This window comes from Podarcis pityusensis (genome assembly GCF_964106645.2).
Source record: "Podarcis pityusensis genome assembly, chromosome: 7".
In the NCBI taxonomy this organism is placed as follows: Eukaryota; Metazoa; Chordata; class Lepidosauria; order Squamata; family Lacertidae; genus Podarcis; species Podarcis pityusensis.
In genome coordinates, this window is record NC_138031.1 from 13,560,453 (window position 1) to 13,575,723 (window position 15,271).

Below are 15,271 nucleotides of genomic sequence, written 5' to 3' on the forward strand. Positions count from 1 at the left end.
GTCCATGGGCCGGATTTAGAAGGCGATTGGGCCTTAGTTTGCCTAACCATGTTCTAGCACAATAAAAAAGGGAGAGGTAGCAGAAAACACAGCATCTGATGTGAGCAAGCAACCACAAATATGGGGACAGATCACATGTAACATCCTGATGACATGCACTGTGCATGGGTGGAGAAGAGAATAATGTGAGAGTTTTCTCCTATTAATGTGAGATTTTCCCCTGGGTTCCAGCCATATGCTTTACCGAAAAAATCCAGTTCCTCCCCACACCTTTTCTTCCTCTCCTATTCTTTCGGGGCTGTCACGGCCCTTTCGTTTCACAAACTTCGCTGGAAGTGGGTGGAAGTTACTACGGAACGGAACAACTGCTGAGCAGGGAGCGTTTTTCGTGTCAGCTGCTGGCAGGCTTGTTGAGGGTGACAACTTGTCTCACTGCTTGGGTGGTAGCGGAGAAGCCTGACAACAGAATACTACTGCAATGACTCAGCGTGGGAAGAATGCTAAGAAGACCTGTGGCGGGGGAGATAACTGATTCAACAGCACCACTGGAGAGACAGGCCAACGCTTTGCAGAAAGGGCTGCTTAGTTGTTATTTTTCTACTCGATGTTGTTTTGGCATTTAGAAAAAGGGAAAAAAACATGAGGCTGAACTTGAGCCAGAATTCATCTGGGCTCAGGCCTCAGAAGTTGCCCAGAGCAGCTGGGGCAACTCAGCCAGATGGCCAGGGTATAAATAATAAACATGATGTTTTCCATACTAGAGCTCAGCCCCTGAGAACAGGGGAAATTCTCTAATACGCAGGTGTGCTCCGACTGTGGGATTAGAGCGTGATGATAAAATAGGCACAGTTGCACATTTCTCCTGAGTTCCTGAAAGAATGCCTGGAAGCAAAACCCACACAGAAAAGCACAACCCTACTTGCTGTGTGTACAGAACTCGCACGGCACTATGGCTAGTGATGTAGTGAGGGAGGAACATAGGGAGAGCACAGCTCTTGGGACTTTTTCTTTCCAGAGCACAGGTGATGGAGAGCAAGCAATAACTGAGACATCTTCCTTGTGATAATGAGGATTTCATGTTTTACTATTGTTCGCACCAGATTAGAATGGAGGAAGCCGTATTCCATGACCTGTTGTACTAGGATAACTCTTTTAGTAGCAGCTGCAAACTTTGCTTTTGCAGCTTCTAAAAGTTTGCGTCAAATTTTGACCTTCTCATTATCACACCTTGCTATTGTGAACTATTTTTTTGGCGGGGGGTACTTATTCATTATTATTTTCTTACCCACTCTTTTGACGGATACAGTGGTACCTCGGGTTAAGTACTTAATTCGTTCCGGAGGTCCGTTCTTAACCTGAAACTGTTCTTAACCTGAAGCACCACTTTAGCTAATGGGGCCTCCCGCTGCCGGAGCACGATTTCTGTTCTCATCCTGAAGCAAAGTTCATAACCCAAGGTACTATTTCTGGGTTAGCGGAGTCTGTAACCTGAAGCGTCTGTAACCTGAAGCATATGTAACCCGAGGTACCACTGTAATTGGAACCATAATACCAATTCTCTGTGTTGTTGTTTTGTTATTTATTTGTACCTGACCCATCTGACTAGGTTGCCCAGTACACAAACACACACATAGCTCCCTGCATTTGAACTCTTCCTTGGGAGAGTGGCTACAGATCTGAAGCTACCGCACGTTCAATAATTACAAGCCCAAAGGCAGGAATAGTGCTGGTTGAAGTTCAGCAACATCTGGAGGGTTAAAGGTTCCTTGCACCTGGATGCCAGGAATCGAACCCAGGACTTTCCTGCATACAGCACAGGGCACCTACCAATGATCTACAGTCCCTCTCTTTCCGAGTCATCCTAGTGCATCTCTGGGCGGCATCACCCATGCCTTATTACTTGCTAGTAGGAATTACGTGGTGTCTACTTGCAACATGGGGTGGTAGCTTAGTTTGCAAGATAGCTATATTGACAACGTGTGTTGATTTCAGGGAACAGACAAATCTGGGGTTTGGGTCCACCTCTCTGCCACTGACAGCCATACAGATCCAAGGCAGATGGAACTAACCGCAAGGTAAGATACCAAACAATATGTACAGGTCTTTTTTTTCCAGCTGAAACACACCAGAACTCAATTCTGGCACCTCTGAGTTGGGCGCCATTGCCTTTCCAAGAGAACGAAGGAGGCGTTCATGGCGAGTTCCGGCACCTCTTTTTCTAGAAAACAGCACTGCATCTATTGTTGTTGTTGTTTAGTCGTTTAGTCATGTCCGACTCTTCGTGACCCCATGGACCAGAGCACGCCAGGCACTTCTGTCTTCCACTGCCTCCCACAGTTTGGTCAAACTCATGCTGGTAGCTTCGAGAACACTGTACAACCATCTCGTCCTCTGTCATCCTCTTCTCCTTGTGCATCTATATATTTCCTAAATAGCAAAAGGGTGTGGCCCTTAGCAGCTTTGATTTCCAAGCATTTTCGTGCTTGAGTGAACCTGGAAGGCCTTAACACCCCGTGAAACCGAAAAGGGCTTTGTTAACAGAATCCGGTTGTCGTTCCACCAGTACAATGGTACCTCGGGATGCGAACGGGATCCGTTCTGGAGCCCCGTTCGCATCCTGAATAGAACGTAAGACACGACAGCGCGTCTGTGCATGCCGCGTTTTGCCACTTCCACGCCTGCGCGTGACGTCATTTTGAGCGTCTGCGCATGTGCGAGCGGCGAAACCCAGAAGTAACACGCTCCGTTACTTCCAGGTTGCCGCGCAGCGCAACCCAAAAGTGCTCAACCTGAAGCACATTCAACCCGAGGTATGACTGTACAACTTCCGTGTAAGTACTTAGGAAAGTGAGGTGGAGTCGCATCACAAAGCCCCTGTCCTCAAATTCTCTTTCTCCCTAAATGTTCAATGCAACAATAATGCATAGGAAGTAGCCGCGATCCCCTGTGGGCATGTGACTGCTCCCATGCTTAACAAAGGGAGACACCTCTGTTCTTGAAGCTTCAGGGCATCATTAGCCCTAGCGAAAGAGACAGGGGTTTGTGCCAGGAGTGCGAAGGACCTCAGCCAACATCTTATGAACACTCATCTCCTGACTTCGCTCCTTTCCAATCTACGCAGCATGAAAGCATCCTTTGTTGTTGTTATTATGGGATATTTGCAAATCAGAGAGACGAGCTTTGAAACCCCATTCAATATCCCTCCCCCCTCCTTCACATGCCCCAGAAGTTGATTACACAAGTGAAAACACTCGAGTCAGTGTCTTTTCATTTCCCTTTTTCCCTTTTGGCCTGGAAAAATAAGTCTTCATATTTGTCTAATTTGTCTTTCGTTACCCAAAGGTCTCCAAGCGATTTATAACACATTTAAAATATAAACACATTATGCCATAAAAACAGAAAGAAACGACCCCACGTAACAGCCGCAGGAAAATTCGGCAGCACGCAAGTTAACAAAAGAGCATTGCCTTAGCCCAGCCTTTCCAAAATTGGGTTCCCAAATGTTGGACTACAACTTCCATCATCCTTAGCTAGCAGGACAAGCGGCCATGGATGATGGGAGTTGTAGTCCAACAGTATCTGGAGACCCAAAGCTGAGAAAGGCTGCCTTAGCCTATCAAAATACAGGGATGGGGGTGGGGAATGTACATCTTTACCTGGTGCCAAAAAAGATATCAATGAAGGCACCAGGCAGACCTCATTGGGGAGAGCATTCCGCAGATGGGGAGCCACAACTAAAAAGGCCCTCTCCTTTTACTTGATTATTAGTATTATTTTTGCAGGTTCAAATTGCCAAAACAGAAACGATTGCCCTCTAACTAGGCTTGTGGGCTGAAGGTACAATATAAGGCAGCTTTGAAAGCTCAAATGACTTGCCGTCAGGAAAGATGCTTCTGCATCCAGTTGAAAAAGAACATGCAGAGTGCCTGCAGTTAAGGATATAAAATTCATTACCAATGGCATGGCTTTCATTTCCTCTTTTATTTTGGAAGTATGACCTTCTCAAAGCTGCCATTGCACAGTTCGAAGTTACAATCAGCCCTCGTTGCTTATGCACGTGGCTATCTTATCAGGGATAATTTGGCGGCATGTGTGCTTGATGCCAAGCAAAAAAACAGGAAAGGTCGTATTGTATTGTCAGGCATGGGAGTCTTCCAATGACCCTTTCAGATGCCTTGGAATGACGCCCATTTCAGGACTGCTCCTGTACTGTTTTTATTCAGTATTTATACAACACCATGTTGTATGCGCATGAAGCGAGGAGCTTAGGATTGCAACCAGCATTAGCCATACTCGGAGGAGGCCCATTGAAAACAATGGACATTAACTTAGGTCCGTTAAGTTCAATGGGTCTCCTCTAAGGACAAATTTTCTGGGATCATTGTGCATTCATGATTTGTGCTCATGATGTTTATTGGGGTGGTTATACACAATCCTGCTTTTCCAGTTTGTGCCTGCAAATGTTTTGGGGCGGACATAGTGCTTCCTCACCCAAACTTGTGTATGTCTTGTATCTTAAGAATGTAACACATAAGACAAATCTGCTGGAAGATACAAGATTTACCAGCTATCAAAGAATGGCAGATGAAGATGGTGGATTATATGGAACTTGCCGAACTGACCGGGAAACTCCGAGACCAGAGAGAAGAGACGGTGGAAGAAGACTGGAAGAAGTTTAAGGAATATTTGAAAAAATATGTTAATATTTAAATCTTAGAATAGCTTTGGAAGTGGATATAGGCTGTAGGGTTAGAAGTAGAAGATAGTGCATTTTAAAATAGTATTATTTGTAAGTGATAAAATGAGAAGTTATTTTAAGTGTGATTTAAAAACAAGATGGTTAGAAACTATGATATATGGAAACTGCTAAAGATGAAGTAAAATGAAAATCAGATAGGTGGGACTTGGGGAAGCCCACTTAACAATGTTTAGAAAAAATAAGGATATGACAAGAATTTGTTTGTATTGTTTGTTTTTCTGTTTGTGTTCTTTATTTGCGTTATAAAACAAATAATTTTTTTTTGGGGGGGGGGAGACAAATGTGCTGGATGAGGCCAGGGAATCGTCTAGTCCAGCATCACGGTGGCCAACCAGATGTCCGTGGGGAGCCTGCAAACTGGACATGAATGGAACTGCACACTGCTCACCTGCAGATTCCGCACAGAGAAACGCAAGAAAACTTGGATGCAATTATCTAAGACGCATGTCGAAATAGAAACATAAAAGAACTAAATGATACAGACTTCCAACAGATTTATAGTCGTCAAAAAACCGAGCTGAAGAAGGCGTGTACTCCGAAACAGGGCCCTGTCCTGGTTACCACCACTGAGCCGTACATCTGATTCACACTCCGGATACTCCTTTTTGGCCCCATTTGATCCTTCATTCTTTATTCTAATTTTATATAATGTGGACTCTTTTTGACTGCTATTGAGACTTGTATAAAACAATTGTTGTGCACTGGTATTTCATGTACCTTTGTACTATATCATTGTATATTTGAAACGACATTATTTCTGCACTTAAACGTTGTATCCAAACTTACCATTACTTTAAAACTATCATACTTATACGTTGTGTTTAAATCTGCTACTAGCTTCAAACTGTTATTCTTAGCAGAATACACACGTTTTTCATTTCAACTCTTGAGTAGGAATTATTCCTTATATTGAAACTTTTGGCCAGAGTTCTTGATATATCCTTTTCACCTGCAGATTCCAGCAGCAGTGAAGGTAGAACATAGCCATGAATTTGTCCATAAGAACACAGCTTCCTGCTGGATCACAGAATTGCAGAGCTGGAAAAGCTCCTGAGGATTATCTAGTTCAACCCCTTGCAATGCAGGGAAATGCAGCTGTCCCATACGGGGATCGAACCTGCAACACTGGCGTTATCAGCACCACACTCTAACCAACTGAGCTATCCAGGCTGATATCCTGCAACTTTAAATACCATAAATACTGCAGGGTGATTTTTTTTGGGGGGGGGGGGTCCTGTTTTTGCTGCGCTACATCACAAGAGTGCTTCTGCAGCAGGCAATAATGTGGAAACATTGGGAACAACTACCGTATTTTTCACTCCACAAGACACACTTTTTTCTTCCTAAAAAGTAAGGGGAAATGTCTGTGTGTCTTATGGAGCGAATGTGTGGTCCCTGGAGCCGAAGAGGGAAGTGGGTGTTGAAACAAAGCCGCTGATCGGCAAGTGATCGGGAGGGAGGTAAGGTTGCTGGTAAAGGAGGCTGCCGGGGGAGGTAAAGACAGCAAACTTGCAAGGAGAGGAGACAGGAGTACTAAAACAAGCAATGAGGAGAGAAATTAGAAGAAAAGGAGGAGCAAAAAACTGCTCCAGCTAAGGAAAAGATACTAAGGCAAACAAGAAGGAAGGGAGTGTTGAAAGGAAGCAGCTGATCGGCAAGCGATTGGGGGGAGATAAGGGACGCGATAAAGGAGGCTGCCTGGGAGGCGGAGGTAAAAGCCCATGGATCCTCAGGATTTTTGCATTGGGTCACCCCAAATTCACCATCAGATCACATGTCTATGGCCACAGCACGAACCACAAAAATCATACATCCACAGTTTTGTTCAGAATATTTTGTTACTTGTTTTCCTCCTCTAAAAACTAGGTGCGTCTTATGGAGTGAAAAATACGGTAATAAATCAGGTTAAAGTGTCAAGGGTCCGCTATTAAGATCCTATTGGCGTATTGACAACATGTTGCAGAATACATCCACATATTTAGAATGGCAGTAGTGGGTGAGACAACAGAGGGAAGGAATTCAATGACAAATGTCACAAAGAGAGGTGTTAACACTGTTAGGTCCACTGTAGCAGTAGCAGCCAAGAGTCGTGTGGCACCTTATTCCAGCATAAGCTTTCTCAGAGGTAAAAGAAAGAGACACAGAAGGGATGAATGTAAGCAAACACTGACATGGATATGGGCCAAAGGCTTGATGTTCCTACCAACACCTTGACCACTAGGACCATCCCAGCCTATTCTACCAGCTTCTTATACAAAGGAAAGATGCTCGGTCAGTGCAGCATGGACCAGACATCCAAAAGGAACATCTAGACACAGGAAACGGCTTCACGCTATTGGTTTGCCTAGCGCAGTGCTGCCGGCTGCCTGGCATCTGTTTCCTAACGTTTCACGCAGAATTATGGCTCTGCGGAGGGAGAAAAACAACAACAACGGAACGTTGAAAGCCAAAACGAGAGTGTGTGTAGACTGCAAGGCAAGAAAACATTTGTTTCCCGGTTCCTTGGCTTGGAATCAGAGGGAAAGCGTATGGACAAACACCAATCAAAGCAGCTTCTTCCATTGAAAATAAAACTGGGGGAAATGTCAGCTTCGTCGAGCAAATCTGCTCGGCTTCATAAACCAAGAGCCCACCTGTCTTGGACGGTGTTCCACCAGCTGCCTGGGCAGCCCCTCTCTTATGGCAGTTTCAAGGCATAGCCCTGACGCGATGCCAGCATGGCGGTGGGCAGCGTGGCTTGGTTTGGCGTGCCAGCAATTGTGCACACCTGCAGGAGAGCAGAGCGTGTCTTTAAGCCAGAGGCAGGTCTCTCCTGCCTGAATGCTCTTTGCCTCTTGTTTACAAGGGTCTTGCCCTCTGGGTTTCATGGCTTCATCAGGTGTTGCTTAATCCGAGCGAGGGATGAAGGAAAGGTAAAAACAACATCAAGTATGTGGCAACAGTTTCCACCCGCTGTGCGGGGCGATTGATGCAATGGCCCATGTGCTTTTTACCGTGAAATGCTGCGCTTCGAATGATTGCCAGCATTCTTCCAGCAGCCCTCCCCACTCCTGGAATCGTCACGCTCCGGAGAAGCTGAAAGAATGAGGGTGCTTGCAGTGAGGGTTTTTCCAAGAGGTGTTGCTCGGATGACCACTGTAAGAACTATTGCCTCCAGCAGCTGCCACACCACTTGGCTGTATCAGATGAGATGGCGTGGCCCCCTCCTTTGGCTCACCCAGACCAAATAGTCACAGGACTCATTCCTGCCCAGAACTGCCCCAGTCAGTGGTCATTCTGCCTGGCCTTGATGTGCCTTTGTAACACAACAGCCTTATTTACAGGCGTCTCCCCATAATGTGGGGGTTACGTTCTGGGTACCCATGAACCCTCTATAACGCCTCTGAAAACCAGCTTTTTTCCTGTTCTCCAGAGCTCTCCCCAATCCAGACCAAAATATATGGAGCTGAAGCTCTGGGACTGGCTGGAGGATGAGCTGGAAAGTGGCTGCTGCTGTGCTACCCCGCACACCAGCTGTTAGGCGGGGAAGCTGAGCAACCTAAACAAAGCTGTGCTTTGGGTTTCTTCGGGGCTTCCTCTGCCCTCACTGACGTCCTCTTTGGGCTCCAGGGAGCCACAAAGACTCTCCAGCTCTCTCCCACTATTTCCTGGTTTGAATCTATTTATTTCCTGGCACTGCACACAGTAGCGTAGTGTGGGTTGCCAGCCATGCGGTGGGGGTGGGGAGGGAGGAAAATGGAGTACGCATGCGTATTCAACTGCCTAATAGTGTCCATGTCAACCTCAGAGATAAGAAAACAAGAGTTGTTCCATTGTCTGAAGAGGTCACTTTCCAGGTCACGTGGAGAAGCTGTTTTCAACGGGGCTGTATTGAGGCAGAACCGGGTGTTGAAATTTTGTGCCCCTAACAATTCTGCAAGTGACGCAGGTGGCGCTGTGGGTAAAACCGCAGTGCCTAGGACTTGCCGATCGTATGGTCGGCGGTTCGAATCCCCGCGGCGGGGTGAGCTCCCGTAATTCGGTTCCAGCTCCTGCCCACCTAGCAGTTCGAAAGCACCCCTAAGTGCAAGTAGATAAATAGGTACCGCTTTACAGCGGGAAGGTAAACGGCGTTTCCGTGTGCTGCGCTGGTGCTGGCTCGCCAGAGCAGCTTCGTCACGCTGGCCACGTGACCCGGAAGTGTCTTCGGACAGCGCTGGCTCCCGGCCTCTTAAGCGAGATGAGCGCGCAACCCTAGAGTCGGACACGACTGGCCCGTACGGGCAGGGGTACCTTTACCTTTAAGAATTCTGCACCTGGGGCAACACTACACCACTGGTTACACATATATACAGTTGCATGTCAATCAACTGTAAGTAGGGGGAGGCCTGTATTAATCTCCCCACATTTACATCCTGCCTTTCTTCCCTCCCTAAGCCCAAGTGTGGTTCCCAGGTGGTCTCCCATCCAGGCACTGATCAGACTCAGCCCTGCTTAGCTTTGACACAGAGTTGGCCTTGCATGCCTTCAGACCAGCCTGTTATGGAACTGCAGCGTTAGCCAAGCGTAGGCCTTTCCTTAAAAAGATTTAAGGGGTTGCTTTGTAACGTGAACTCTTTTACTTAGCAGACTCTGGCAATGAGAAAAATACGGTTTTATTTACAGAACGCAAGACGTCAACTGCTGGGTGACATTTTTTAAAAGGAATTAAAAAAACAGGTTGGGTGGCAGCGTTTTACGCCTGGCACTCTCGAAGGAGCAAGGAAAATGCTTTCGGCGACAGGTCAGACCTTCAACTTTGCCTGCAATTGGAATACTTGAAATAACAACCGGTTACACAACCACCTGGCAATCAGCAACTTATCTCAGGCGACCTCTTCTAACATCACATTTTCTTTGTCGTAACAGCCGCCAGGAGTGCCAGCTGACTTCTACTGTGTTGACCGACTCTGTTTACTCTGACTGTCGATTGCTCTCTTAACGGCTTCATCCGGCACCAGGTCTGATCTCCTGACGGTGAGGTTACTGCAGCCAACCTTGGGGCAGCTGTAAAAAGACAGGGAGAGAAAGTGACCCCAGTAAAATCAGCAGAACGGAATTTCTCACTTTGGTTTACCTTCAGGTCCAGCGGTGGTTTCCACTGGCTACCTACAAGGAATGGGAAATCGAATACATAGGGAAGAAGACTTTTTCTGTCCACATTCCCACAGCATTCCCCCCAACAGCAAAACACCATTTTCAAAATCATAAAGACTCTGAAACTGACATACTACCTCTATGTGGCAGATCCAGTGTACTGAATTATGGTTCAGGATTACAATGACACCTCGGGTTACAGATGCTTCAGGTTACAGACGCTTCAGGTTACAGACTCCGCTAACCCAGAAATAGTACCTCGGGTTAAGAACTTTGCTTCAGGATGAGAACAGAAATCGTGTGGCAGCGGGAGGCCCCATTAGCTAAAGTGGTACCTCAGGTTAAGAACGGTTTCAGGTTAAGAACGGACCTCCAGAACGAATTAAGTTCTTAACCCGAGGTACCACCGTACTGGAATTTTTCAATGTCTACAATCAATACAGAAGAGAAGAACGATTTGATAACGGTGAATAAGAAGCTGTTTTTATCATGACAGCCTTCTGTTTTGCCTAGTTTTCCTGCTCTGCTATGATGACTTTTTGTAGTGCGATTTGAAAACGTGTTGCCTTTCCTAGGTTCTGTTAGGACTCTTCTTTTTCTGAGATCAGCCAGATCAGCAAGGCGCAATGCGATGTTGATCTCCTTCCTTGCTGGGTAGCAGTAATCTGTTTTGGGGAGACACATGATGAGGAATGCAATTTTCCTGAGCAGGTGGGAATAGATGCCCCCGGGGAGGTTGAATGCGCTGAGATATATGAACATTTCTGCTTGTAGATCAGTCTTAAGTGGAACACAATTTGCCCGTGGTAGTAATAATAGGTAATAGCATTGCAGACTGTAATCTCTGCATATTGTTTTAGGCCTTCAAAGAACTTTACAAACGGCAACTTCTATATTCTCACCCTGCTGATGAATCTGAAGAGACGGGGCGGACAGATAAGAGAAGCAGTTTGCCTTGGGCCGCACTGAGAAACTGCAGCGAAGCAAATGTCATGGGAAATAATCAATTCTAGCCAAAACCTCAAACTCTGGCACTCGACTCCAACAGTATGTTTTTTCGGTCCATGCCAAAGCATGGAGTTTGGTGCAATGCACAGAATTTCCTTCCCCTTATTATTCTTCACCAGTTGCTTTTAAGAAAAGAAAAAAAACCCAAATTTTGAAGTAGAATTATGCAAAGTTAATAGGGTGCTCTCTACCTGTGGGCTCAAACGTGAACAAGAGTATTCGTTTTATGAATATGCAAAAGGCTCAGAACTATATTGAAACTAGAGGGAAAACTGCTTTTGCAAAATAGACACTGTGGAAGGGGGTAAGTGAGAGCTGTGGGGGCTTACTTCGACATAGGAGCAAGCCTTTCGTTTTGTGGAAAACTACCAGACCCATCATGCCTAACCTGAAATGATGCTCAGAGTGTCATTTGGGATTTGGGTGCCTCGTGAAGGCGTTCTTATCCCAACAGGCCTTCCCATAAGGCAAATCCTGGCCTAGTCGCTGTTGATTTTGTAACAGCATAAAGGTATTTTAAATAAGTATGTATATGTATATGAATATCAATGTACTGCATCGTGGTTTTTATTTTTGCATATAGCTTCAAGGTTCTTCATGAATATAAACTGATAAAGGGATTTTAAAATAATAATAATAATAATAATAATAATAATAATAATAATAATAATACAGTGGTACCTCGGGTTAAGAACGTAATTTGTTCTGGAGGTCCGTTCTTAACCTGAAACTGTTCTTAACCTGAGGTACCACTTTAGCTAATGGGGCCTCCTGCTGCCACCGCACGATTTCTGTTCTCATCCTGAGGTAAAGTTTTTAACCCGAGGTACTATTTCTGGGTTAGCGGAATCTGTAACCTGAAGCGTCTGTAACCCGAGGTACCACTGCAATTTATTGCACTGGAGAAGCTGTATGGGGTCTTTCACAAGAACATAAGAAAAGCCTGCAAGGTCAGGTCAATGGCACATCCTAGTCCAATATCCTCTTCCCACAGTGGCTGGTCTAATAATCATGCAAAGCCGCAGGGAAGCATCTGAGCTCAATAGCACTCCTCCTGACAGTGAAGACAGCACATAGTCAATGCGGCCATCTTTCTTCTGTCTGTCCTGTATCTTCCAACCACAGACCCTCCAAGTGTCCCTATTTTCCAGGGACATCCCTGATTTAGAGAAGCCATCCCTGTTTCTGATTTGACCCCCTGAAAGTCCCGCTTTTCCTTAGGACGTTGTTATTTTCATTGGAGAATTGTTGGAAGGTATGGAATTACGCGACACCCCCCCCCCCCGAGCCAAGGAGATTAGTAACTATACAACCTATAGTAGACGCCTCACGGCAGCCCTGTATAGGGAAGGTTTTTTAAAAAAATGTTCATTTCTGTTTTTATATATGTTGGAAGCTGGGGTCACCCAGTCAGGTGAGCGGGGTAATAATAATAATAATAATAATAATAATAATAATAATAATAATGGAATAGCACATCTCCATTTTCCGTGGAGAAATGTGGGAAGTTATGCACCCATCCCACTAACCAGGGAACTCAGGAAATTGAAGTTCTGTGAGGGAAATAGGCTTTTCTTAACAACTCTCACTAGCCTGAACAAACAATGCTCCCCAAGAATTCTTTGTGGGAAGCCACAAAGTGTTTGAAGTGGTTGAAGAGCGCTTTATTTGGATGGTGGAAATGTGGTCTTCAATGGTTTTTTGGGGGGGGCGGGTTGCGGGTGTACAGTTCAGACATGAACCTCTTCCCACAGTCAGGAGTTGGACATCCCCCCCCCCCCGTGTCTTACGGCGGCCACCCATAAAAAAAGTTGCTCAATATGTACTGGAAACTGTTGTCAAAGACTCTAAAACGCACAAAAACTTGACAACCATTGTTACTGTGTGCGTCGCAACCCAAATTGTTTGAGGCCCCAAACTCTACCGACCAGGGAGCCCCAATCCAAAGCCCTTTTTATTTTTATTTTTGAGGTCCTACTCATCACCCCATGGACCCATTCTGCCTGGGAAGAAGTCATCTTGCCCCAGACTCAGCATTTGGAGCCGAGAGTCAGCAGTCATTACTTCTGCGCTGTGTCTCCTCGCTAGTTGCCTTTGCCTTGGGCGAACCGCGGAGTCTCACCGTTTGGGGTTTGTTTCTCCCAGTCTACAAAGTGGTTAGGGCAATTATGATCTATTTGGCACATGTTTTTGCCAGGATTAATTAATTCTGGTGAAGCGCCTAGGAAGCCTCAAGTCAAAAAGCAAATCTGCGCGACACAGGAATGCCGATGTTACTCGAGCACAGAGATGATTCTCAGCCGTTCGGAGGAGGAAGAAGCTAGGGTGGGGTCATTTAAGGAAGGAGGGAGGGATTTGTGGAAGTGGGATTTTGTTCTTATTTATTTACGGATATCCATAAGGCCAATTGTACTTTTAAGGTGGCTTAAAATGCAAAAGTACAATACAGTTGCAAATTGTTTTTTAAAAAAAGACAAACACCCTTAATAATAATAAAAAGCCAGATAAAATTAAATAAACTCAGGCAGCCCCAAATCAAAACAACTCAAATACTGGTTCATACTAAAAGGCAAAACATCTCAAGCAAAGGCCAATGACAACAGGGTTTGTTTAACTTCCACAAATCCCTGCACTGGTGAGGTTCAATGAAGCCCTTCTAGCAACGGCAGCCAGTGTGGTGCAGTGGTTAGAGCATTGGACTAAGCCCTGGGAGATGAGGGTTCAAATCCCCATTCAGCCACGAAGCTCACTGGGTGACCCTGGGCCAGTCACAGACTTTCCGCCTAACGTACCTTACAGGGTTCTTATGGTGTTGAGCTGGGGAGGCAGAAAAACCCTGAGCTCCTTGCGGGAAAGGTGGAATACAACTGATTAGCAAATAAATTCCAGAGGCGTGGGGGCTACCACCGAGAAGGTCTCCTCCCTTGTGCCTGCCATCCTGGTTACTTTCAGAAACAAGCGCGTGAGGAGGGCCTCCATTGAACAGGCAGGATGTGTGGCAACTAATGGGAGAGGTGTTCCTTCAGATATCTTGCTCCTCATCAGGGCTTCATACACAGAAGTGAGCATCTTATATTGAACTCAGCCAACAGGCAGCCTGTGGGGTTACTTTTAGGAGTGCCATGGCATGATGACATCTAGCTCCACCACCCAGCAACTTGATGGTTGTGCTTTGTGCGAGATGAAGCCTCTGGACCATCTCTTTGGGCAGCCCCACATAGAAAACACGGCCATAGTCCCATCACAGCATCTCAAACTGATCCATACCACGCAACAGAATGAGGTGGTAGAGTTTTGGAGTGATAAAACAGAGCAGATACTGACTTTGCTCCTGAGATCCATAAGACGGAAAATGCTCAGTCCCCCACCTCCAATCCTTTAAAAATCCTCTCTGGGGGATCAGGAGATTCTCTGGGTCTGTGAGGATGGGATGGCGTATGGGGCTTCTGGGGGGAGGTAGGGGCGCCCAAAATTGAGCAGAGGTACCTTGCTTTGAGTGAAACGCAGGTAGCAGAAAATCCCTTTCTGGGAACATCCTTGGATCACAGGATCTAAGCCACCATTTTTCAACACCCTGCATGATGAATTCTTGCAAAACAAAGTACGTTGGGCTACAACATTTCTGCCTGATGTGCCAGCTTTCTGCTTGCAAGGGAGCTTTCGGGTTTAGTTTGTTCTACCCAAGGGAACACTCGAGATGTATGAAGAATACATGTAATAGATGTGCGCGGCCAGAAATTATCTTTAAAGAGGGTTGTGGTGGAACTACTTCAGAAGCTGCCAAAAAGAAGAGCCTGGACATTTCCGCCCGTTCCAGAAAACAAGTCAGAAGACAGCGCCTCGTAACTGTGCACTGCAGATGTTACATTTGCATCCTCACTTTAATATTGCACTAGGTGTTAATTACACCTTGAGATATAAATTACACTTTGCATCACCTGTCACGGGTGGACAGGTGTAGGGCAGAATGGGACAATATTCTGCTCAACTACTCCCTTCCTTTAACCCATTTACACGGGAGCAAGGCTCGTCAATGTGACTTACTTCTGAGAAGGACTGCCCTGTCGGTTGCTTTCGAGGTGAGGGCACCCAAAACTTGGGATTTAAAAATGCAGTCAGATCAAGGGCATGATGGTGGCTTCACGCCCCTGCAGCTGATCCTCTTGTTTTGTTTTGCTCATGCTGATCCAAATGATCCCCGTACTTCCTCCTGGCACTTCCTCAACATTGTCATGTGCTGCAGAAACGCCAGCCTTCTCTACGATACACAACGCCTGTCTGCTGTGCATCATCTAGAAAACTTATGTGGCTTCGACTCTCCGGCCAACAAGGTACACGTCTCTAGGTAAAGGTAAAGGGACCCCTGACCTAACTGTCCAATCGCAGACA

The 15,271-nt window shown here is 46.0% G+C and overlaps 1 protein-coding gene across 3 annotated transcripts in view; it reads right to left on the reverse strand.

Moving 5' to 3' along the window:
* Positions 1-9,375: 9,375 nt before the first annotated feature.
* Positions 9,376-15,271, reverse strand: part of NSMCE2 (NSE2 (MMS21) homolog, SMC5-SMC6 complex SUMO ligase) — a 203,322-nt gene continuing 197,426 nt past the window's right edge. For all 3 annotated transcript variants that reach the window (XM_081012855.1, XM_081012856.1, XM_081012857.1), the window contains one exon: positions 9,376-9,784. In XM_081012855.1, coding sequence (XP_080868981.1) covers positions 9,670-9,784 — 115 coding nt within the window. In that variant the 3' untranslated portion in view covers positions 9,376-9,669. The remainder of the gene's footprint in view (positions 9,785-15,271) is intronic.